The following is a 23,294-nucleotide window of genomic DNA, read 5'->3' as shown; positions in this document are numbered from 1 at the left end:
TGTAAATTAATTTGGGCCTTTGGGGCAGATTTGAAGTTGGAGCAAAAATAATGATCCGTTGTTAAGCTGCAGTGGTTAGGGCCCTTCCGTGTAATCTGGGCTCCAGAACTATTTGCTACTTACTACTTCTCTGCCTCTAACACGAATATGAACACAAATGCCCATTAAAGCCCAAAGCATCCGGAGTCTGTGCCCAGACCTTTATTTCCTGTACGTCAGATCCCCTCGAAGTCAGCACAGAGAGCTCTGGCGTAGTCTGGAGTCTGCATGCAGCACGTCTGCAGCAACACGGCGCTTGATTATGTGCCCAGGGAGTGCTTTTTGTTTCTCACTCACGGAGCTGTCGTGTAAAGCAGAGCAAGGCTTCCCGCACTCAGTGCAGTTCTTCAAGAGGATTTGTCAGTTGCTTGCCCTGTGTGAGGTGAGAAAGAATTGAGGGAACTGGCAAGAAGAATAGAAATCTGAGGAATTTACCAGAAACTCTGCTCAGTGTTTACTGAGTCTTTACTGTGAGCCTCTGTTGGGTGATAGTGGCCCATTTCACCAATTCCTTATCCCAAAGGCTACCCGGTAAGGAGAAACACCTGAAGCATTGGTAACTGAATGAAAGGGAATAGAATTTGATTAAAAAGAGAGAGAGAGAAAAGGAGTGAACTATTGCTCTGGGCCTTTTGAAAGTAAATCTCTGAAATTCATTGGTCTCGTGAAAATTGTGTATCTTGTTTTTAAAGTGCATTTTCCCTCCCCCCCCCCCCTTAAATTTTAAGGTGGAAGGAGATACAGTCACCTTCTCCTTTGAAATGAGAAGTGGCCGTGAACACAACACTCCTGATAAAGCTATGTGGGGCTTTGCTTGCACAGTTCGCGCTCAGGTACTTGATTCTAACCACTGCTGTGGGCAAAATGTACTCTCTCCTGTGTGCCTTGGTTACATAAATCATATTTGCCTTGGAAGCAGGGCAAAATATGAGCCACTGTTTCATCCATCTTTTTCATTTGACAGTAGTGAACTACCAGTTGTTAAGTAGTCTTAGGGGATAAAACTAGCCGTGTCCTACATCAATTTATTAGTACAGATGACATTGCTAGGGGCTCTGTCTTAAAAGCCTGGAGGAGAGACCTGACTCCAGCCTCCTTCCATACAACAAAGAAGACTCTAGCACAAGTCAGCACTTGGATCCCGGATTTTAAGAGTGGCAGGAATGCTGCTATAATCCCTCTAGGTGCTAGGTTTTAAAACCATATTTTGGACTTGGAGGTTGCTTAAGGTTTACCAAGCCAAGGCTCTTCTGGAGTGGAAAAATTGTTTAGAATGTAAGCTCCATGAGGGCAGGGATCTTTGTTTTGTTCTTTGATGTATCTCAGGCACTTAGGACAACTGCTGGTACACAGGAGACTCTCACGTTCTCAAATGAAACTCAGTGCAGTTGCTGACAGCATCGTGGTTGAAGCACAGGATGGAGGTGACAAAAGCAAAACAAAATAGCAATTTAAATGTTGATAGGCACAGCAGAGGAGCAGTTATGCAAAGAGTCTGGGCTGCCTGCATGTGATTTGTGCTGTTTTTAATATGGAGTCTTATCGGCTCTTCTCTCTCCAGAATTGTGTTCCAACTTTATTCGGTGGTCATTCCAGCACCACCATCTACCTGTGATGTTGAGTGCTGTACCTGTGTCCCATAGCAATGACACTCAGTGCTGCTCTGTGAAACCCTGCGGTTGGGGACAGTACAGTGTGGTGCAGCACCAGCTGCAGCGCTCTGCCAGTGTCCACTGACCAGTGTGGTTTACCCCTGTCTGCATTGTAGGAGTCTTCAGAGGATGTCTCGGGAGGCTTGCCCTTTCTGGTAGACCTGGCTTTAGGTCTGTCTGTGTTAGCTTGTTCCATGTTAAGAATCCTGTATAATGGACCAGAAATTACCAAAGAAGAAGAAGCCTGTCAGGAGCTCTTGCGGTCCAAACTTCTACAAAGGTAATGAAAGGTTCAACTGAGCTAGTTTTGCCCACAAAGGAGAAGGAATTTTATGTAGAAAACTGTCTTTAGAACATTTCCCAACTGATTGTGCCTACTGTTTGACAGTCTCAGGGGTGTGATTGTGTTCAATAAACAAGATGAAAATTATAGCTTGGTGCTTTCTGGCCCTTATTTTACTAGATTTAAAATTGCATCTTTGAATCTATAGGCTTTTCTCTAAGTCAAACATTGTATAATTAAGTTGGAGAATCCCCAGATGGATGGGTAGATATGTGCTTATGCAAACATTGCACAGTGTTCATTGTAGAATCTGGGTAGTAGGGATCTAGATATTGCCATACAATGCTTTCAGGTTTTCTGTTTCAAAGTTTACATACTGCTGGGAAGGAGGTAGATTCCCAAAGGTAGGCTTTCATGTAATACTCATCTTGCTTTAGCCTTGGGAGGTTTGACGAATACTTAACACATCATGTGATTCTTCATTTTTGACATGTGTCAAACGTCAGGTAGCTTTCCAGTAATTTTGATTGGAGAGAAAGTGAGAAGACTTTTTTCTGTTTGCTCAGGTGTCAGTGGCAAGTGGAGGCCAATGGCGTGATCTCTCCTGCCCTCACTCCGAGCCCGTCTCCACGGCCTCTGACCATAGAGGAAGACAGAGAGTTCACCTACCCCGCTGACGTCCTTGTGCCTGCTGCTGGGAACTACTTTGACCTGCCCCGAATCAGGCTGCCTCCAGGAATCATGCTGAAGCTCAGGGAGATTTCTGGGCGTGCTAGACCTCAATTCAGACCAAGTATAAAGTAGGTTGCTGTGTGGCATTTTACTCTTTCCCAGGAAAAATCATGTTTAAGCAGTTGTAGTGAGTGTCTGTCTTCTCTTAATTCAGCTAGTGAACCTCACACTTTACGCTCACTGAATGAAACAGGAATACTGGTGCGGTGTTCCAGCTGCGTGGTTCTCGAAGCTGGTCCTTGAGTAATCAGTATTAGCATCGCCTGGGGATCTGCTAGTGCTCAGGGCCCATTTCACATCTATTTAATCAAGCTCTGAGGATGGACCCGGTTATTTGTGACTTGGCAAGTTTCCCATGTGATTCTGATGTACATTACGTTGGACAGGCTCTGGATTTTTCTCAGGTGGTCTACCTTCGCCGAGTAGCCAGACTCTGCTTTGATTTCTTTGGAGTCTACAGACCTTTCTTTGTTTCTGACGCCTGGTGACATAGTGAAAGGGCTTCAGGATGTCAAATTTTTCCGTTTCAAATGTCTGTGCTATTCTTGCTTAAGGTCTGTTTTGTAGCCTCTGCCATCTGAGGCAAGATTGACCATTACAAAGAGACAAACTGGGGGATGAAATTTAAAATGAAAGTGATATCGAATATATCATCGTTTGAACCCACTATCCATTTACACTAAATAACGCAAGCTGTAGTACTGCACAAAGTCAATTTGCTGATCAGTGATGCTGAAAGTCTGATTTTAGCTTTAAACCTATTCCAGCTTTAACATAACTCAGCTCAAAATACGTAAATCGTAGAAAATGAAATTTCTTTAATTTTGATTTCTAGCTTCATCAGCCAGTTCAGTTTTATCAGTTAATATACTAAATTATTTGCTAACATAAGACTGCTGTAATGCCATCATCATATCCATACTACTTAAGCTATTTGTCCTAAAACAAGTGTGATGAATACTTAATATGTTTAAGTCAAAGCTCACGTTCTTCATCCTCTGATGTATAGCATTGGTAAGGTAAGAGTGTGGCTCATCCTGACTGGTTTCCATTGTCATCACAGAGAAGTGATTCAGCCAGATGTGATGGAGGAAATGGTGGTGTCGTGTGTTATTAAGCACTTGAATTTGGTTGATGCCCTGCAGTCCCTAATAAATTTCCAGTATCAAGAAGAACATGCTGAGGAATATGATTTATTGTGTAAAATTATGGGAGAGACCTTTAAGAAACTTAATGCCATGGAGAGACAGTTGCAGGTAAGTGAAAGCTAAAATGCTTATATTTGTCTTATAACTTGTGGGGAGCAATCCGGACTAGACTGAGTTACTGGAATTAAGACTTATTCTATGCACCTGCTCTCCCACAATATGGCGCTGGGAGAGAAGTAAACAGCTTCCGCACAGCTGCCTCCAGTTCAACCAATAAACTGTAGGACTTGCTCCTGATTGGAGAGCAGCGTACTCGGCGTGTGGGCAGCCGAGTTGGGATTGGCAGAGGAGGACTATAAAGGAGGAGAGAGACGGCATGCACTGGGAACATCTAAGGGGAACATCTGAAGGAACGCCTGTGCAGCCCCCGAGAGAGCCGGCCGGCGGTGTGCCGCTCCCCTGCGGAAGTGGGGAATGTGGCCAGGGGGAGCTGCCCTTCCACGGAGGTGGAAGGGATAGTAGCCAACCCGGGAAGAACCAGCAGCAAACCCGGGGAGGGCCGAGCAGACGAAAGAACAGCGCAGGGTCCTGTGTCGTTCCTCCACGAAGAGGGGGAGCGACATAATGGTGCCGTGACTCGGATATGAAGCCTAGGCAGGGCTTAGTGTCGCTCCTCCATGAAGAGGGGGAGCGACAATAACTGTTGGAAATAATTTATTCCTTGAAAACTTCAAGAAGTTTAAAAGAGAATCTACATTTTTGAAGAATTACTATTACAACTAAAACTTCTGATTTCAGAGATTACACTTGTTTTCATTTTGCATCTATTTATACACTGATTTCTTTTTATGTATCAGAGTGTTGCAGAACTGGAACAGAAATGGCAAAGTGAGGTTGATGATGCCATGAAGGGGAAATTGGAGAATAATATGCCTTTCTTTTATGATTACCATTTTAATGAGGTGAGCAAAATGTGTGGCTTATCACTAGAGTATTGTCATTTATAGAGCAAAGGTATGTACTGTGTGTGTGTTAGATAAAATAATATCATTTCCTAAAATGTTGCATACCCCGTTCTTTAAAAGGGGTTGGCTGGAAATTGATTAGATCAACATGTCAGTATACAAATTATTAACTAAGGTTTTTTTTTTAGTTAATTAATAGTTTTATGGGAGAGTTAAAGAAATGAAAAGAAGGCAGAATTACAAACCCAGAAGAAATCCCCAGAAAATGGCCAATGTCACTTTTAATCATTCAAATATGAAATAAGAAATCACAGAGGTAGACATTTGGCCTAGTGGTTATGGTGCTGCTTGGGACACACACATCCCATGTCGGAGTGCCTGGGTTCAAGTCCCAGCTCTGCTCCCAATTCCAGCTTCCTGCTAACGCACACTTGGGAGGCAGCAGGTGGTAACTTCAGTGGCTGGGCTCCTGCCATACACTTGGGAGCCTGGATTGAGTTCCTAACTCCTGGTTTTTAACTGGTCCAGTCTCATCTGTTCTGGGTAGTTGAGGAGGAACCTGTGGATAGAAGATCTCTGTCTGTTCTTCTTTGTGTATATGTGTGTTTGTTCATCTCTCAAATAAATTGAATTTTTAAAAATTTAAAAGAAATTACAAGTGTGTATTAGGCATGGAAATATGGACCAAAGGTGGTGGGTTTTGCCAAAATTTTCTGTTCCATTTCAAATAAATGCAGTATAACTTGGTTTTTACAAATTCTGCATACTGTCTTCCTTTATTTTTCCTTCTTTAGAACAAAATGAAAGAACTGGAACTTTTGTGTTCAATGAAGGAAGTCTCCTTTGATGGAAATGATCTTGAAAACATGGTTCTATCACTGAGGTCAGTGATGTTAATATCAAGGCTAATTTATCATCTTGCTCAGAACGAAGTGTAAAGGTCTTGTTTCTTAGTAGATATTTTTTAAAATGTGATACCCATTAGGTAAACTGGAAGTTCTGATTCTAACCTCCTGAAGTTAGCATAGCTGCTCAGGTGGGGCGAGGGGGAGGTAAGCAATGCTGGCTAGATTACTTCTGCTTAACTTCCCCTTTGTATTCTAGCCCTTGAAATACATCTCTCACTGTTTTTGGTAAGCAGGAGAACAAATGAATGCCCACCTTTCTTTCTTTACAGGGAGAAGTTCCTACAAGAAGTGAATTCTCTCACTCAGAAGCCTTCACACCCGCTGGCTAAAACGAAGACGCTAGTGAAGAGTTTAATGAACCGGGCCGAGCTATTGCTGCACGTCACCATCGCAGCCCAGTCGGGCCTCACCAGGAGCATCTCGGGGACCCCCGCGGAAACGCCGGGTACTGCTGGCGCTAGTCTGTTCAGAGTAGACATCACGCTTGGGTACTGCAAAAGGCAAATCAAGACAAGTCCAGCACTGAGAAGTCTGCCTTTTACTTTCTCAAGGAAATACTTTTCACTAAATTCCTGTGTTTTGTGAGTCAGCTGAGCATCAGTGATACCTCCTTGCCTGCCTCATTAAGGTTTTTTTGGGAACATCCGAGGAGCCCAGTGACATAGATCTGTGTAATCCAGTGCATCTTGTTTCTCACTTAGGATTTTCATAGTAACATATATAATTAGATGTCATAGTAACAGTAGATAGTTGCATTGTAAATCTTGTAACACATCATGCCTCCCTCTTTACTTGAAGCTGAGTTTGCATTTCATTTTCAGTAATCAGGTGGAACCTTCTGGTGTGACTTTCTGACCGTTCCCGGACAACTTGAGGGGAGACACAGGTTGGAGGGAGAGAAGTGTGCTGAGTACCGCATGCCAAGGTGGCCACTATGCATACCACGTGCCTGGCCGTATTAGCCCTTGATTAACTGACTGTCCCATATAAAGACAACTACTCAGGCTGGTAGTGCCTTCCTAGGGGCCCTTGGCCTCAGAGATAATGAACTAGAAACATCCTGAGAGATAACGAGATCTTCAAAAATTATGTATTTTTTGCACTAAAGCTAACTGCTCTTAAGACAGATATATATATATATACATACATATATATATATATAAATGGCTTTTCCCCACTTAAGTTTTTTTGTTAGCTGATCTTTACAGGTAGTTTTTTCTTTTGCCCTTTATGTATTATTCAGGAACATGTTATAGGAAGGGTCACATTGCTGCTCAAGTGTGATACTTACTTCCACCACCTATGATCAAGCAGAGCTACTACTGAACAAGTTAGTCAGCTCAGTAAACCTAGAAATGAGGGACAGATAAAAGCCATCTCTGACAAAAATGGATCTGGGCTTATTGGAATTAAGAAATTTTTACCTCCAGAAATTACTTTCTGCTTTTAGAATGCTTATGTTGTTGTGAATATTTATATTGTGAAATCAAATGAATTTTCAGCCTTTCTTTGGAAAACACATGTAATGAGATTTTAATTTTTCAAACAAATAATTTTTAAAAAAGATTTCTTTATTTGAGAGGCTGAGTTACAGACAGAAAGAGGGAGAGACAGAGAGAGAGGTCTTCCATCCGCTGGTTCACTCCCTGAATGGTTACAACGGCCAGAGCTGGGCTGATCTGAAGCCAGGAGTTTCTTCTGGGTCACCCACACGTGTACAAGGACCCAAGCGCTTGGACCATATTCTGCTGCTTTCCCAGGCTGTAAGGCAAGAGTTGGGTCTGAAGAGGAGCAGCCAGGACACAAACTGGCGCCCATATGGGATGCCGTACTATGCCACAGCGCTAGCCCCCAAACTGAAATAATTTTTAATATAACACTTAGGATTTTAGAACTTGACCTAAAAGTCATCAGCAGACTATGCCAAGTGCACCGGTGACTGGACTGTGACCAGCAGCAGAAATGCGCTGCTAGTTCTGTGTTACATTTGGCTGTTGCTGTAGCCCCTCACAAGCCAGATAGCAGAAGTGCCAACCTTCCTGTCCCTCTTTTCTGCAGCTTGTAAATCGGCTTCTGAAACAAAAGTGATATCTCATGCTGTCCGGCAGCCTGTTTTTCTTCGCAGCATGTCAGCTCCTTCTGACTTGGAAATGATTGGTAATGAAGATTTGGAATTTACCAGAGCAAATCAGAGGTAAATGGCTAATGGCTGGGGTCGGGTTCCCACATGCAGCTGGATGCATTCATCAGAACACACTGCCTGAGCCCATTTCTTGTTTTCCTGATTGGCCAGGCGACGTCACGTGACCAGCCACCGCAGCAGCTCCTTTACGCTCCTCCAGTCACTGGCTATCGAGGACAGCAGGGACAAGCCCACCTACAGTGTCCTGCTGGGACAGCTGTTTGCTTTCATCGGCACCAACCCCGACCAAGCTGTATGTCCGATTGTGCAGACTACAGGCGATCAGCTCCTGACAGGGTCTGGTGGCAGTGAGCGGAAGTCAGGTGTATTTCCTTCTCGTGCGTTTCAGGTGTCCAGCAGCAGCTTTCTGTTGGCTGCACAGACAAGGTGGCGGCGGGGAAACACGCGCAAGCAGGCCCTGGTGCACATGCGGGAACTGCTGACAGCTGCTGTGCGAGTCGGAGGGGTGACGCACCTTGTGGGTCCAGTGACAATGGTCCTGCAGGGAGGACCCAGGTCAGTTGTTTCAGTTGCCTCCTGCTGGCTCGTCTAGAATGGACAAAAGCCATACCAAAGATTATTGTTAGGTCAAATGTTTTCCCCTAAAATGTTACATTTTAATTTTTATAGAAGTGGTTCATGATTTTGCAAAAATAAAAACAAAAAAACAAAATATAAAAATCTCTTTACTCGGCCGGCGCCGCGACTCACTAGGCTAATCCTCCGCCTTGTGGCGCCGGCACACCGGGTTCTAGTCCCGGGCAGGGCGCCGGATTCTGTCCCGGTTGCCCCTCTTCCAGGCCAGCTCTCTGCTATGGCCTGGGAAGGCAGTGGAGTATGGCCCAAGTCCTTGGGCCCTGCACCCCATGGGAGACCAGGATAAGTACGTGGCTCCTGCCATCGGATCAGCGCGGTGCGCCGGCCGCAGTGGCCATTGGAGGGTGAACCAACGGCAAAAGGAAGACCTTTCTCTCTGTCTCTCTCTCTCTCACTGTCCACTCTGCCTGTCAAAAATAAAATAAAATATTAAAAAAAAAATCTCTTTACTCACCTTCCCTTCCAAATTCCTCCCTGATCATTAATGTCTTTTACCAATTGTATGTGCATAAACAACTATTTGTTTTTGAACACCTAAGTTTATATGTATGTACTTTTTTTTTCTTAATCCACATTTTATTATGCATACCTTTTTATAATCATGGTTGTCTTGCTCGGTACCTTTTGACTCTCTCTTCCCGATAGGTTTGCTTTATCTTTTTTTTTTTTTTTTTTTTTTTTTTACAGGCAGAGTTAGACAGTGAGAGAGAGAGAGAGAGACAGAGAGAAAGGTCTTCCTTCCGATGGTTCACCCCCCAAATGGCTGCTACAGCTGGTGCGAGTTTCTTAGATCTCATTAGATGGGTGACTTTCTAAATTTAACTCATCCTTTAGTGATGGACAAGGGTTCTTTCATCTGTCTGTCCTTCCTTCTTTCCCTCTCACCTCCCTCCCTCCCCTCTTCTTTTTTTGTTTTTGTTTTTGCTTTTGCATTAACAGTGTTGTTACCAACATCTTTTTACCTATGATTTTGTATACTTTAGTGATTGCTCAATTTCTAGAATCATAAGTATAGATACTAACTTTGAAGATTGTTTCATAATTATTTGTGAGGCGATTTCTATACCAGTTCCCTACTAGGTTTCAAAGATCTTTAAATAGAAATAGAAAGTCCCAGACTGGAACTGCTGGTGGCTGCTTGGGCCTCTGGGCATTTATTTAAAGAATTCTGGCCAACAAACAGAGGGTCAGTGTAGTAACTAAGAGCAGAAGATATTCTTTGGAAACCAATGACTACAAGATCTCAGAGGCTTAAAAGACAAACGTTCAGTTTCGCTCCTGTCTCTGGTGCATTCTGGCCCATGGGGACCACATTGCAGGGGGGCTGCGCTCTTGAGCGCTGTCAGTTCTCTCACTCTGACTTGTCGGCCAGACAAGGGAGTATTCAATCAGCAGCACAAATGGTTATCACAGCTTTCTTCCAAGCTTGTTTCTTACAGCACTGGCAGCATTGTTCCTTTGTCCCTCAATTTTAAATATCATTTTTCAAAAATTTGTAAAAATGCACAAAATTCTACAGAATGAATTAAAGCCCACCTGTAAATCCTACATCCTAGGATAATGTCTATTACCACTTTTGGTGAATTTCTCCTTTGTTCTAACCACAGATATCTCCTATATATCATGCTTTTAATTTGTGATATTCTCTTGTTAAATTTTTTAACATTTATTAAACTAATTATCTATTTTTAAACCTTAAGGTGGTTTTATTTGTCTATTTTTGTATTATTATGAACAATATTAGGAGATGGGTATTTGGCTCAGCAGTTAGGATGCGGTGTGGGATGCCCACATTCCCATATCAGAGTGCCTGGTTTGAGTCCTGGCTCCTTTGTTTCCAGTACAGCTTCCTGTTAATGTTAATACACCTGGGAGGCAGCAGGTGACAGCTCAGGGAGTTGGGTGCCTGCCATTTACCTGGGAGACCTGGACTGAGTTCCAGGCTCTGGGCTTCAGCCTGGCCCAGTCCTGGCTGTTGTGGGCACTTGGGAAATGAACCAGCAGACAGATCTCTGTGACTCTGCCTTTCAAATGGAATAAAAACAAGTAAATAAATAAAACATTAAGAGATGTTGAGTGAAATATCTATCAAGATAAAGTATTTTAAATAGCAACATTAGATTACAATCTTTGTAAATAAATCCTGATAGTTTTAGTTCTCACATTGATTGCTATAGATCAGCCCCATGTTGTGTTTTAATATTGGGAAAGTCTTACTTCATATTAACTGGGCTCTCACGCTCTGCTAATCAATGGAATGTGAACATGATAAAGACACTTCAGCTAATTCATTTGGGCCTTATTTGTCTCATCAATATAATTGAGTATATAGTTTTTAGTACTACATGAGATACCACAGGTGTGTTTCAAATTTCATTATCAAATAAGTTTAGGAAATGTTGGATACCATTCCCTGCTCTTAGAAACGCCGTGCAATTTGCCTTATTAAAATCTTGCAACAGAGAACTCTGTGTAGTGTGGGAAGCCCTGAGATTGCTGAGCTCCAAGCTCCCTTCGTTCTGGGTACCTCTGGGCAACCCAGAGGAAGAGCTCTGCTGCTCTCCTGGCCACGGTCACTGTCTTGGACACGGCTCAGAAGCCTGAGCTGTCTTTGGTTTCTGTTTCGCAGAATCGAGGAGCTCACCTGTGGGGGGATGGTCGAGCACGTCCAGGAAGCCTTTGGTGAGACCATGACCTCTGTCGTGTCTTTGTGTGCTCGTTACCCTATCGCCTGTGCCAACAGCATTGGACTCTTATGTACCATACCTTATACCAGGTGAGTACAGAAATGCCTGCTACCGTATTAAGGTATTACACAACATTGTCCACTAAGTTAAAGTATTTTTTAGTTTAAAAAATTACATTTTTTTGGCCGGCACCGTGGCTCACTAGGCTAATCCACCGCCTTGCGGCGCCGGCACAACGGGTTCTAGTCCTGGTCGGGGCGCCGGATTCTGTCCCGGTTGCCCCTCTTCCAGGCCAGCTCTCTGCTGTGGCCAGGGAGTGCAGTGGAGGATGGCCCAAGTGCTTGGGTCCCTGCACCCCATGGGAGACCAGGATAAGTACCTGGCTCCTGCCATTGGATCAGCGTGGTGCTCCGGCCGCAGCGTGCCGGCCGTGCCGGCCATTGGAGGGTGAACCAACGGCAAAGGAAGACCTTTCTCTCTGTCTCTCTCTCTCTCACTGTCCACTCTGCCTATCAAAAAAAAAAAAAATTACATTTTTTGGCTTTAATTATCCATTGGCTTACTACACAAGCTTTCCTTCTGACACCAAAAGTTCCTATGTAAATTCTTTTTTTTTTTTTTTTTTTTTTTTGCCAGGCAGAGTTAGACAGTGAGAAAGAGACAGAGGGTTATAGACAGTGAGAGACAGAGGGAAAGGTCTTCCTTCCGTTGGTTCACTCCCCTAATGGCCGCCACGGCCAGTGCTGTGCCGATCCGAACTCAGGAGACGGGTGCTTCCTCCCAGTCTCCCATGTGGGTGCAGGGACCCAAGCACTTGGGCCATCTTCCTCTGGCCTCCAGGGCCACAACAGAGAGCTGGACTGAAAGAGGAACAACTGGGACTAGTACTCGGCACCCCAACCGGGACTAGAACCTGGGGTGCTGGCGCCGCAGGCAGAGGATTAGCCAAGAGAGTCACGGCGCCGGCCCCTATGTAAATTCTTTATTATTGCATTCTTGCATGACTAAATGCAGCCATTGGGATTATATTACATTTTTAAGATAGGAAGGGGCAAAGACAAACAAAATGTCCCTAAGAAATTATTTACATATTGGGCAAAAGTTTTTGGATATGCACATTCATTTTTTAAGTCAGTTAATAATTTTAAAGTGTCAGGCATAATGGACTCATTATTCAAAATTTCTTTTGATACAACATATAATTTTTTTCCCATTCTGGAAACCTGTGGTTGATTCCATTGATTCTTGCTTTGCTGTTCTATATGAACAAAACAGAATTTGAAGTTCCTTATTTATGAAGGAAATGGTTGGTGTAAGAAAATATTCTTGTGTTTAATCATACAAGGCAGTAACCTAAGCTGTGGACAAGTACTCCAACATGTCTTGTGCTCTTTTCGTAATCTGAGCCTTACAGGAAAGTTTCCTCAGGCTTGGTCATTGTGTTTATTTCATGCAACCTGCGCCCCTTTGCAGGAGTGAAGAGAAGTGCCTGGTACGCAGTGGCCTTGTTCAGCTCATGGATCGTCTGTGTAGCCTGAGCAGTCAGACTGAGTCCAGCTCCAGTGAGAAACAAACGAAGAAGCAGAAGGTGGCCACCATGGCCTGGGCCGCCTTCCAGGTGCTCGCCAACCGTTGTGTGGAATGGGAAAAAGAGGAAGGTGAGGAATGGGACCCCTTTTTTCGAGTTCACTGGTGTCTTCTGTCGCCACGTTGGTTTATTATGCTCTGGTGCCGGAACAGCAAGAGGAAGCCTTCATCAGATTGCATAATCAGGACAGATTAGCCAGTTGATGACTTCATGAGGGTCTCCTCATTGGTGTGGCTCTAGGAAAACTCACAGCTACACTCTGACACTAAGTGACATCCTAGCCCCTGGAGGAGTATGGCAACTCCAGAACACTGAAAATGCTTTTTTCATTATCTTCTTGGCGACACTACTAATAGTCTCCAAATAATTTTTTTTCTGAAGTGACTTTTCAGTTATATATGTAGATAGCTTGCTAATCATTTGTTCATTCACTATGCATTTTAATGCCTTAAGAACCTGTGGTACACTTGGATATGTCAGGCTGAAAATGAATAAGGTATTGCTCCACCCTTCAAGAAATAGGATCTGACAGAGGAAACAGACCAATGAGCGATCGCAGTGTAATCAGTGCTGTCACGGAGGTACACAGGAGTGTGGTGGGAGCACAGGGCAAAGCTTCCCGGAGGCGGTGACTTACCCTTGATAGATGAAGAGGACCCCAGAGCAGAGCACACAGCATGTGTGGGCAGAGGGGCCAAAAAGAACATGAGAAATTCAGGGGTGACAAATAGTCTTTTTTGACTCTGACAAGAGATTCTTGGGGGGCTGTGGAACTACAGTGGACATGGAAAGTTCCTGCAAGGTCTTTGCATTGAAGAGGAACATATTAGCTTAAAGATCAAGATATTCTAATCATCAGTAGCATAGTGATTCTTCCCCATCAATCAGAATATATTCCCTGGTTTTATTTGGATTAATTAAACTCAGTTTCCAGAGTAATATCTCCCCTACCATTGAATGCCTTTTTTAGTGCAAATATCTTCTCAGAAGGAGACACTAATAGGTGGCTCACGAAACACTGAGGAAGATAAAAACTAGTCAAGGGGCAGGCTTGACTTCCGGGAGGCCGAGAAGCTGGTCTCGCCACACTCGCAGGTCCCCACGGCTGCCTTGGGTTGTCACTGTGCTTTTCCTGTCTTCACGCTGCAGGTGGCTCCACTGAGGCAGTGCACTCGGGTCTGGCCCGTCAGGTGTCCAGCCTTCTCACGAACCATCTTGCCCGAGCCACTGAGTGCTGTGGCAACCAAGCTGCTGGGAACGACGCCCTCCAGGATGTCCTTAGTCTTCTCAATGATCTCTCCAGGTAGGAAAGGCAAACCTGGAGCTGGGGGAGGAGCTGGCTTTCCCTTTTTTTTTTTTAATTTTTAAAAGTATAGTTATTTGAATGGTAGAGTGACAAAGATATTCTATCCACTGACAAACTCCCCAAATGGCCATAATAGGTAGGTCTGGGCCAGGCTGAAGCTAGGAGCCAGGAATTCATTCCATCCAGGTTTCCCACATGGGTGGCAGGGACCCAAATCCTTGGGTCATCTTCCCAGAGTGTGCATTAGCAGGAAGCTGGATTGGAAACAGAATGGCCAGGACAGGAGCCAGCATTTCAGTACGGGGTGCTGGCATCCTAAGCAGTGGGTTCACCCATTGCACCCCGGGAGCTGGCTTTCTTCTTGAACAATTTGGGTTGTCTTTTGAAACATTTAAATTACTAGGCTCTTTTGACACACTCTTGCTTCAATAAAAGTGATAGAGATTAAAGTTGTTGAAGGGGCCAGTGTTGTGACACAGCAGATTGGACTGCTAATGTGTCTGGGAAGGCAGTGGAGGATGGCCCGGGTGCTTGGGCCCCTGCTACCCACATGGGAGACTGGATGAAGTCAGGCTCCTGACTTCGGCCTGTCTCAGTCCTGACCATTGTGGCCATCTGGGAACTGAATCAGCAAATGGATGATTTCTGTCTGTCTGTCTGTCTGTCTCTCTCTGTAATCTTGCCTTCCAAATAAATTTTAAAATCTTTTTTAAAATTTAAAAGGGAGATATTCTGCAATGTTTTAATTACCACGTGTGTGAGCCACAAGGCTCACTTGTCTGCATACAACTCCTTGTGCTTTGGCTTCTGCTGGGTTTGTACATGTTCTTTGTGAAATGTGAACAGGCTTAGCTGTGATAGACCCCAGAGTGCTGAGGCTGGCACACCCTCCTGTAGGAACCTCTAGCTTCTGCATGTCTGTTGGTTTGCATTTCTAGCATTGTTGACCTTTCTTCCCTCCTCCTGCAGGAGCCACATAGGTAAAGCCATCCTGAGCCAGCCAGCCTGTGTCTCCAAACTCCTCTCGCTGCTACTTGACCAGCGCCCGTCTCCCAAGCTGGTCCTCATCATTCTGCAGCTGTGTCGGGCGGCGCTGCCGCTGATGAGCGTGGAAGACTGCGGAAACGTGGAACTCCCTCCCTGGAGCTACTCCGTGCCCTCCTTAAACAGTGAGCCGGAGGATCCCAGTGACCCGGCTTCCAAGATTGCCTCCTTGCTCTTGGCAAAGCTGGCAGATTATGTGGTCCCAGGTGAGGAGCTCCTGCCCAGGAGGATGTGCTGAGCGCACTTGTGTGCACGGTGGGGCTCGTGGTTGCAGCTGTGTTTCCTGTCGTGAAAAGGACAGAGGGGAGAGGCAGGAGGGGAGAGAGATTCCAAGACCAGTATCTTTCGTGTATAAGGAGCTGCAGAAACAGCACGGCAGTGTTTCTAAACGAGCTTTGCTTTTTGCTTAAAGGATGTCAGACAGTTCTTTCTCCAACTGCTTCTGAACCAGACACCATGTTGACAAAAAGCAGTCCCAGGAGTTCTTTAAAGGGAGATAAAGATCCCGGAGAAGAGAGTGAAGCAGTGGACGGCAAGCTTTCCATATTTATCCACAAGCGGGAAGATCAATCATCCCACGAAGTCCTCCAGCCATTACTAAGGTGACTGCAAGGAGTCTAGTAGCCAGCTGTCATGAAACACTAGCCGCGGCCCAGACACTTTACACATATCAGCTGCCTCAGACCTCGTAACAGGCCTGACAGGTAGACACACAAAGAAACTGAGGCAGAGCTGCATTGCAGATATGGATCTCTGACGACAGAACCCAGGGTCTGAACCACAACTCGGTTCTCCGTCTAAAGCCAGCAGAGAGCTAGAGCCCTTTTGAGAAACCAGTGTTGTCTGTGACCGGGGGGCAAGTCTGTAGTGTGACTTGGTTTAAGAAAGAATAATGCCTTTGGGTTTTCAGTCATTATCGTCCCTCAGTTAGGTGGAGAAATAAGATACTTTTAAAGCCTTACTTCACTGGAGTATGAATGGGATGACTGCTCAACAGGAAGTCAAAATGAATTTTGCCCAGGTATTACCGACCTATGGAACCCTATTTGTGGGATGCAGGGCAGCAGGTAGGCCTGCCACAGAGCACAGGGAATATAGTACGGTTGTGTGTGTCTCAGATGGAAGAACCCTCTCTGCAAGTAAGTGATCTAATAATGCTGTCATCCTCTTAACTGGGTCCTCACGTGCCAGTGTCGTGTTCAGGAGCACTGAGGGATAGTGGTGTAATCTGCACAGGGTCATAACAGGGCAGTGTGCAGATGAAGAAATGTTCAAGACATTTCTTGGGCATTGCAAACATCATAGCACGGATGTGGTGAAAGGTTTTGAAGAGCCTATTCTAGGAAGCAGGGAGGGAGTTATTAGGAAGATTCAGTGATTCACCCCCAGGACACCAAACTCAGTTGCTGTTCAAGTTCCCACGCTCCAGGATTTAGACGGCTTCCTGCGCGCCTTCTCTGTGCCAGGCCCTCCCTGTCTCTGTCTGCAGATCCTCGTTTTTGTGTTGCTCTTTGATTGATGTGTTACTTTCATGTACCTTTTTAGATATCATTACAATGCTAAAAACAGCTAATTTTTTGAATCCTAAAAAGGCTGTAATTAAGCAGTAATAAATCACTTCCTTTGTGGAAAGGTGAGAGTCGTCCAGTGGATTTTGAAAATGAATTCTAGCATGTAGAGAATGGCCTGGTGGTGGCTGGGCAGCCGCATGGCACGCAGCCCACCTCTGGCAGGACCTGAAGATCTGTTCGCCTCTGCTTTCCCATTTTTAGCAGCTCAGAAGGACGTCCCTTCCGACTTGGCACTGGAGCCAACATGGAGAAAGTTGTGAAGATGGATCGGGACATGACCAAGGTAACCCGTGCAGCACAATGCTGACAAAGCTCAGGATTTAGAGCGTTAGTGATACTTGAGGTTTTCAGGAGAAATTATTTTTTGGTTAGCTCAAGTTCCCATAGAGACAGGATGAGAAGTCGAAGTCAGTGGCTTGAGGCCATTTTAAAGAGAACTAGTCAATGGCCGGCGCCACGGCTCAATAGGCTAATCCTCTGCCTGTGGCACCGGCACACCGGGTTCTAGTCCCAGTCGGGGTGCCGGATTCTGTCGCGGTTGCCCCTCTTCCAGTCCAGCTCTCTGCTGTGGCCCCGGGAAAGCAGTGGAAGATGGTCCAAGTCCTTGGCCCTGCACCCGTATGGGAGAACAGGAGAAGCACCTGGCTCCTGGCTTCGGATCAGCGTGGTGTGCTGGCTGCAGCACGCTGGCCGCAGCGGCCATTGGAGGGTGAACCAACGGCAAAAGAAGACCTTTCTCTGTCTCTCTCTCTCTCTCACTGTCCACTCTGCCTGTCAAAAAAAAATTTTTTTTTTTCAAAAAATAACAAAGTAGCTCTGTTTGTATTGATATAAAGAGATGTCCATGATGTGCTTTTAACCTACAAAAGCCAATTGAATATGTGTGTGGTGGAACTCCATGATTATATATGTTGGAAATTCTTTTTAAGATTAATTAATTTATTTGAAAGTAAATTACAGAGAGAAAAGAGAGACAAAAACAGAGATCTTTGATTCGCTGGTTCACTCCCCAAATGGCCACAATGGCTGGAGCTATGCCAGTCCAAAGCCAGGAGCTTCTTTCTGGGTCTCCCACATGAGTGCAAGGCCCAAGGACTTGGGTCATCCTCCACTGCTTTCCCAGGCACATTAGCAGGCAGCTGGATCAGAAGCAGAGCAGCCAGGATTCAAACCAATGCCCATAAGGGATTGCTGGCACTGCAGATGGTGGCTTAACTCTGTGCCACAGCACCGGCACCTATATGTTGGAATTTGCATGGAAAAAACCTTGAGGACAGTTACCTTGGACTTGGTGAAGGCATGGGATAGCTATGGAAATTCAACTTTCTATGTATGATATTTTGTTAAAATTTTTACAAGAATGAGCATGGATTGCTTTGCTAATTTGGAGGAAGCAACTTTGAGAAATTGAGTGCTGGGAAGAGTGACTTGGATGTTCTAAATGTCTTCCCTCTGACCCCCAGGGAGGCTGTTGTGAAGTGATCACAGAGGAGGCCACAGCTGCCCTCCGGAAAGCAACCAAGTGGGCACAGTCGGGCCTCATCGTCAGTGTGGGGCCACCTGTAGAATCTGTCAGCCCAGAGACTGTGAGTGGGCTGTCCACAGGTGACAAAAAGAAAACTGCCCAAACCTCCATTTGCCGAGAAAGGAACTCTGAGCTTGCGAGGTAAACTTCCCACGAGTTAGCACCTGTCCTTTCTCTTCTCAGACTTTCTTTGTAACAGGCTTATTGTTAGGGTTTTAATTTTCTGCCTTGACCTGCTGTAAGTAAGGAGTAGGAGCTAAAACTACCTTTCTGGGTTAATCATTGCTGTCAAATTAGTGTCAGGGAGTAGATGAGGGAGTCAGGATGTAGATGTCATTGCTGTCAAATTAGTGTCAGGGGGTAGATGAGCAGTCAGTCCAGGTAGATCTGAGGTTGTCATCGAAGAATAGATGTGCCCCTGGCTGAGGGGACATTTACTGCCCGAGGACTCTCCCGAGTGTTAGCGCACTTCCCCTCCCCCCATCCTGACATGAACTTCTATGTAGGGGTGGGAAGGGGCAGGGTTAGCTTTGGGCAGTTTGGGCAGGTGTTTGGTGCCTGCACAGGAGGGGCAGCTGCAGCGGTGTCTTTCTTGATCCTTGTAGCTTCTGCCAAACAAAGTGTGGGGTCTGCTCTCTCACGGGATTCTTCAGATACTCACAGGATATGAAAGGAATGATCTCCCCTCACGATACCTTCGCTTCTTGTTTTCTCAATGAACAAAATCTACTTTTTCTTAGAGAAAGAATAAGTGTCTCCCTCCAGTTGTAGCCCTGAAGGCCACATCCTTGCATTCTTAACCATCCCTGGGTGCTGACAGTTTCCCGCGTTGACATTTGCAGGACTGATCCTGTCCGGCCCTTCATCAGTGGGCATGTGGCAAACAGCATGGCTGCAGAGGTCATCGCCCTGCTACACAGCTTGCTGATGGCCCCTGAGTCGAATGCTGCTCAGATATGGACCACAACAGCAGAAAAGGTTAGTATAGTGTTGCTTATCAGGGAATAAGAAAAGGAGGAAACCAATGCCCACACTAGGAGTAGACCATGCCCAGCAAAAGATATTTTAGAAAGAGAGGTGTCCCAAATTGGCCAGATATGCCTGTTAACTGTTTGCCCCTGGAATTTGCAAAACAGGGTGGTATCCTCAGGGAAGGAACGGCGTTCTTTGTTTCTTCTTCCTGCTTTTGTTAGATTGGTGCTGACATTAGCAGATCACACAACCTTGGTTTATTGAATGTGTTAGGTGGATCCGCTGAGTCCTGAGGATCTTTGGTGTGCTTGACGCTGCCTGCGTTGTGTCAGTTACTGATCATTACAAGCGGTGTCCACTTGCCCAGAACTACGGAAAGTTCCTCTTTCCACAGACGCCCAAGTTAGTGCCTTGGAGCATGTCTTCAAGGTCATTGAATAGCGAGATGTGGGCAGTGTGCGGGGGTAGTTTTCCTTCAAGTAAATGATTGTTTTATTTAATGTTTGATTCTCCCATATTTTGAGGTTGTCCATTTCCAGCTCAGTACAATTATACAAGGCAAATTGGGTACAATGTCATTGTCCATGCCTGATAGTTTGTTGGTTCCTCCCATAGCCAGAGTTTGTGCAATCCATGGGACCTTCGCACTGTTGTAGACACTTCATCATCCTTGGTGTCAGTAAAACCAGAGCTTTAACTCCTGGGGCTTGGCTGCTCCTTGCATCTAGGTTCTGTCTCGGGCGCTGATGTACATTCCGCAGCTGGGGAAACATGCAGAGAGCATTCTGGAAAACGGCAGTAGCAGCGGCAGGAAACTCGCCAAACTCCAGAGCATCGCCCGCCAGGCTGTTGCTGCGCTGTGTGCACTTGGCGGCTTCAAAGAGACGATCAAGATTGGATCTGAGGTTCAAGTAAGCACTGCCATTTCCCCCAAGCTGGCGCTCACCCCAGATGTGAGCTTCAGTTAGCTGAGCAGTTGTAAGACCAGTATTACCTACCCAGCTGGGTGAAGAAAACCTGTTTCCTTCACGCTAAATTAGGTATCTGAGAAACTCATGAATGCTGATCTACACTTGTATTTTGTTCACATATTCATGCAGTACTATACGTTAACTGCAGTACGCATGTCCCGTGGTATCATCAACATCAGCAGTATTTAAGAATTGAAAGTTTGAGGTTATCACATGTTGTGTTTCCATAGGTCTTAGGTTTTAGGACCTGTTATTTCAATTCATGTTCATGCTTAGTATCTGTGTTAGAAAAAATTGTTACTGTAGCACCCATAATGACAGCTGTAAATTGACCCTCCCTATGTGTCATGTGACACATCAGAGCTGGTAGTACTGCTAATCCATCTCTGTCTCCAGGTTTTAGGGAGAGGAATATCAGGAAGCATCGGAGTAGTGGCTTCTATCAATGAGCAGGAAGGTATAGCTACGGTCAGATTCCCACCCATAGACTGTAGAAAGACTTCGCAAGCATCAGACACACTGACTATTCCATTGTCTAGACTTTGTGTTCCAAGAGCAGAGGTAAGGTGATTTTTAAATGCTTCATCAAATGTCACTATGAATGGTAACCATGCTGTCCTGAGCGAAGCACGAATACTTGATTATCTTGCATTTTACTGGTGGTATATACTGAAATATTGATTATGATTATTTAATAGTAACTTTTTTGCAAAATTTCTCATCTGAAAGAAACAAAATTTATTTCTCTGATTGTTAGGAATATTCCATGATATATTTGTTGTATTTTTAATTGTTTTGATATGGTTTACAGTTTTCTGTTTGGTGATTTTATTTTTTTAAATGAAATTATGAAAATTAACTCCAGATAATAATGACACCCTCATTTCTTATAAACTAACTACTTGAATTTAACTTTTTGCCATGCCCCCCACCGCCATCAGGCATTGCCTCTTCATAAACTGTCCATTACTGAGAAGGTAGTACAGGCAGTCCAGTCCATGTTGCTTCCTCAGGAGGGAAGTCTCTCTATTCACACCTCACTTCCTGCAACAGGAGATGGGTCAGCTCCTGTGATGGCAGTCGTTCGGCTCCTGGCTGAAATAAGAACAAGGTGAGCACTGTCCCCAGAGTGCCTGAGGTTTGAGGTGGAGCAGGGGACAGAGGCGCAGGCCGCTGGTGGGCCCTCCACCCCAGCTTAGTGGGTGCAGAGCTCGTGCCACGCTGAGTGACAAGCCATTTTCTCATACCATGTTTTGTACATTTGTTGCATTCCCCAGTATCTGCACATAAAAAATGATTTTAGTTGTTCACCCAAGACAATAAACAACCGAAATGTGACCTATGTAACATATGCACGGGGCTTCACTGGTTTTCAACCACAGGAATAACTGCCTTTTTTTTAATATCACAAATCACACTCATACCTATCTGGTCCATCACTTTCCAAATTAATGACAGGAAAGCTAGGGAACATTCGTAGGTGTTGGTGTCAGGAACTGTGCTGACCTGTCCGTAGGACTGGCAGATACGTTCCGACTATTGTCATTGGCTATATTTGATTTCAGAGTCTCTTCTTTACCATTAAACATCAGTAACATGTTCTTCTTCTGACAATAGGACTTCTCAGAAAGTTCTAATCTGTATTCTGAGTCAAGTCAGAGAGGTCAGCTTACAGATCTTCCCAGCTTTTGGATCCGTCTTGCTTCCAGAGCTCAAATGCTTTCCAAGGAGCACAGTTGAGGAAGAACTTTGTAGAGACGCTCTGCTTTCTCACCTGACACTTTGCGTCTCCACTCAGTGGAGGTTTTCTGTGCAGTGTCAGCAGTTAGACAGGAGGCTTGGCATCTTGGGGGATTGCTTCCAGGGACTCTGCCCCCCACACGGATACCAGAATTTGCAGACACCCGAGTCCCTTATAGAAGATGTTGTGGTGTGTGCATGTAACCTGCACACGTCCGATTCCCATGTGAGAGAAAACTTTAAATCATCTGTAGACTACCTATAATACCTAGTACAATGCAGATGCCGTGTAAATATGAGCGGGCTTTCAGAAGTTCATGGAAAATGCATAACATGAATAGGCTATGAATGTCTTTCAAAATTATTTCTCACCAAAGTAAACTTTTCACTATTCTTCCACAAGCTTTTTGAAACTCCCCTCATAGCATTTATACTGTTTATATTCTTCAGGGAATAATGCCCCCCCCAATCTGTACATGTTCAATACAGAGGTCATTTTTTAAAAATATTTTTCATCCATGACTGGTTGAATTCATGGATGCTTGATTCACAGACACAGAGGCCCAGCCGTATATTTCCAAGTCAGTCCAGCTCAGAAAAAAGTAGGAGGAATGGGGAGCGTGAACCTTGTTGTAAATTGGGGGACAAGATTGATTGAAATGTTTTTCATAGTTGACTTTTTAGAAAATGAACATTGATGACTTTGAACTATTGTAAATCTTTTAACATTAAGAGCATGCCTGGTCATGGCCCAGCTTTTAGAAGACAGCTTATTCTGTGAAGAATTCATACAGCAGTGTCCAGCAGCTGTTGAAGTTCTTAACCTAGTAGCCCAGGAATGCAGCGCTGGTGAGTACTGTTACTGTCCTTACCACCTATGCTATTGAGTCTAGCACATTTGCAAATTGATAAGAGAACAACAGCTTCTCTCCCCCCCCCCCTCCCTGTCTCTCACTCTCAGTCTCATGCTCACTCTCTCTGTATGAGACAGGTTATCTCTAAAGACAGGACTTACCATAACTAGTTTTCACCCTAGACCTGGAAGTGTAAACAGAACGCTTTTAGGATGTACTAGCTAAGAGCAGTTTTCGATTTACCTTAGAACCACATCAGAATATTTTCTTTTCTCCATTCCTATTAATTCATTGCTTTATTCCCTACTAGAACTATTGATGGCCTTTCCCTAGGACTGGCATACATGTTCTGACTGTTGTCTTCAGCTATGTTTGAACTCAAAATCAAGAGTTAAATGCTGAGATCCATTCCTGTGTTTGTGTGTTGATAGAAAATTTTAAACAAATAGAAAAACAAAACAGAATAGAGACTGGGATAATGAACCCTCCTGTTTCCATGACCCAGATTCAACAGTTATCAACTCACAGCT

The 23,294-nt window shown here is 44.8% G+C and overlaps 1 protein-coding gene across 6 annotated transcripts in view; it reads left to right on the top strand.

Annotated features, from left to right (window-relative positions):
• The window catches only part of HECTD4 (HECT domain E3 ubiquitin protein ligase 4), a 199,937-nt gene that overhangs the window by 119,555 nt on the left and 57,088 nt on the right, over positions 1 to 23,294 (top strand). For 5 of the 6 annotated variants that reach the window (XM_070066217.1, XM_070066215.1, XM_070066216.1 and 2 more), the window contains exons 23-44: positions 768 to 872; positions 1,808 to 1,971; positions 2,541 to 2,774; positions 3,770 to 3,962; positions 4,712 to 4,816; positions 5,614 to 5,702; positions 5,997 to 6,172; positions 7,786 to 7,921; positions 8,021 to 8,162; positions 8,259 to 8,425; positions 11,136 to 11,282; positions 12,667 to 12,851; positions 13,931 to 14,084; positions 15,057 to 15,337; positions 15,544 to 15,733; positions 16,904 to 16,985; positions 18,166 to 18,368; positions 19,070 to 19,205; positions 19,928 to 20,110; positions 20,567 to 20,731; positions 21,112 to 21,281; positions 22,644 to 22,759. In XM_070066217.1, the coding sequence (XP_069922318.1) occupies positions 768 to 872; positions 1,808 to 1,971; positions 2,541 to 2,774; positions 3,770 to 3,962; positions 4,712 to 4,816; positions 5,614 to 5,702; positions 5,997 to 6,172; positions 7,786 to 7,921; positions 8,021 to 8,162; positions 8,259 to 8,425; positions 11,136 to 11,282; positions 12,667 to 12,851; positions 13,931 to 14,084; positions 15,057 to 15,337; positions 15,544 to 15,733; positions 16,904 to 16,985; positions 18,166 to 18,368; positions 19,070 to 19,205; positions 19,928 to 20,110; positions 20,567 to 20,731; positions 21,112 to 21,281; positions 22,644 to 22,759 (3,523 nt within the window). The remainder of the gene's footprint in view (positions 1 to 767; positions 873 to 1,807; positions 1,972 to 2,540; positions 2,775 to 3,769; positions 3,963 to 4,711; positions 4,817 to 5,613; positions 5,703 to 5,996; positions 6,173 to 7,785; positions 7,922 to 8,020; positions 8,163 to 8,258; positions 8,426 to 11,135; positions 11,283 to 12,666; positions 12,852 to 13,930; positions 14,085 to 15,056; positions 15,338 to 15,543; positions 15,734 to 16,903; positions 16,986 to 18,165; positions 18,369 to 19,069; positions 19,206 to 19,927; positions 20,111 to 20,566; positions 20,732 to 21,111; positions 21,282 to 22,643; positions 22,760 to 23,294) is intronic. The other variant, XM_070066218.1, reaches the window with a different exon arrangement.

Source organism: Oryctolagus cuniculus, chromosome 21 (assembly GCF_964237555.1).
Source record: "Oryctolagus cuniculus chromosome 21, mOryCun1.1, whole genome shotgun sequence".
Taxonomy (NCBI): Eukaryota; Metazoa; Chordata; class Mammalia; order Lagomorpha; family Leporidae; genus Oryctolagus; species Oryctolagus cuniculus.
The sequence above is the reverse complement of the archived record's forward strand: the minus strand, read 5'-3'. Positions and strand labels throughout refer to the sequence as shown.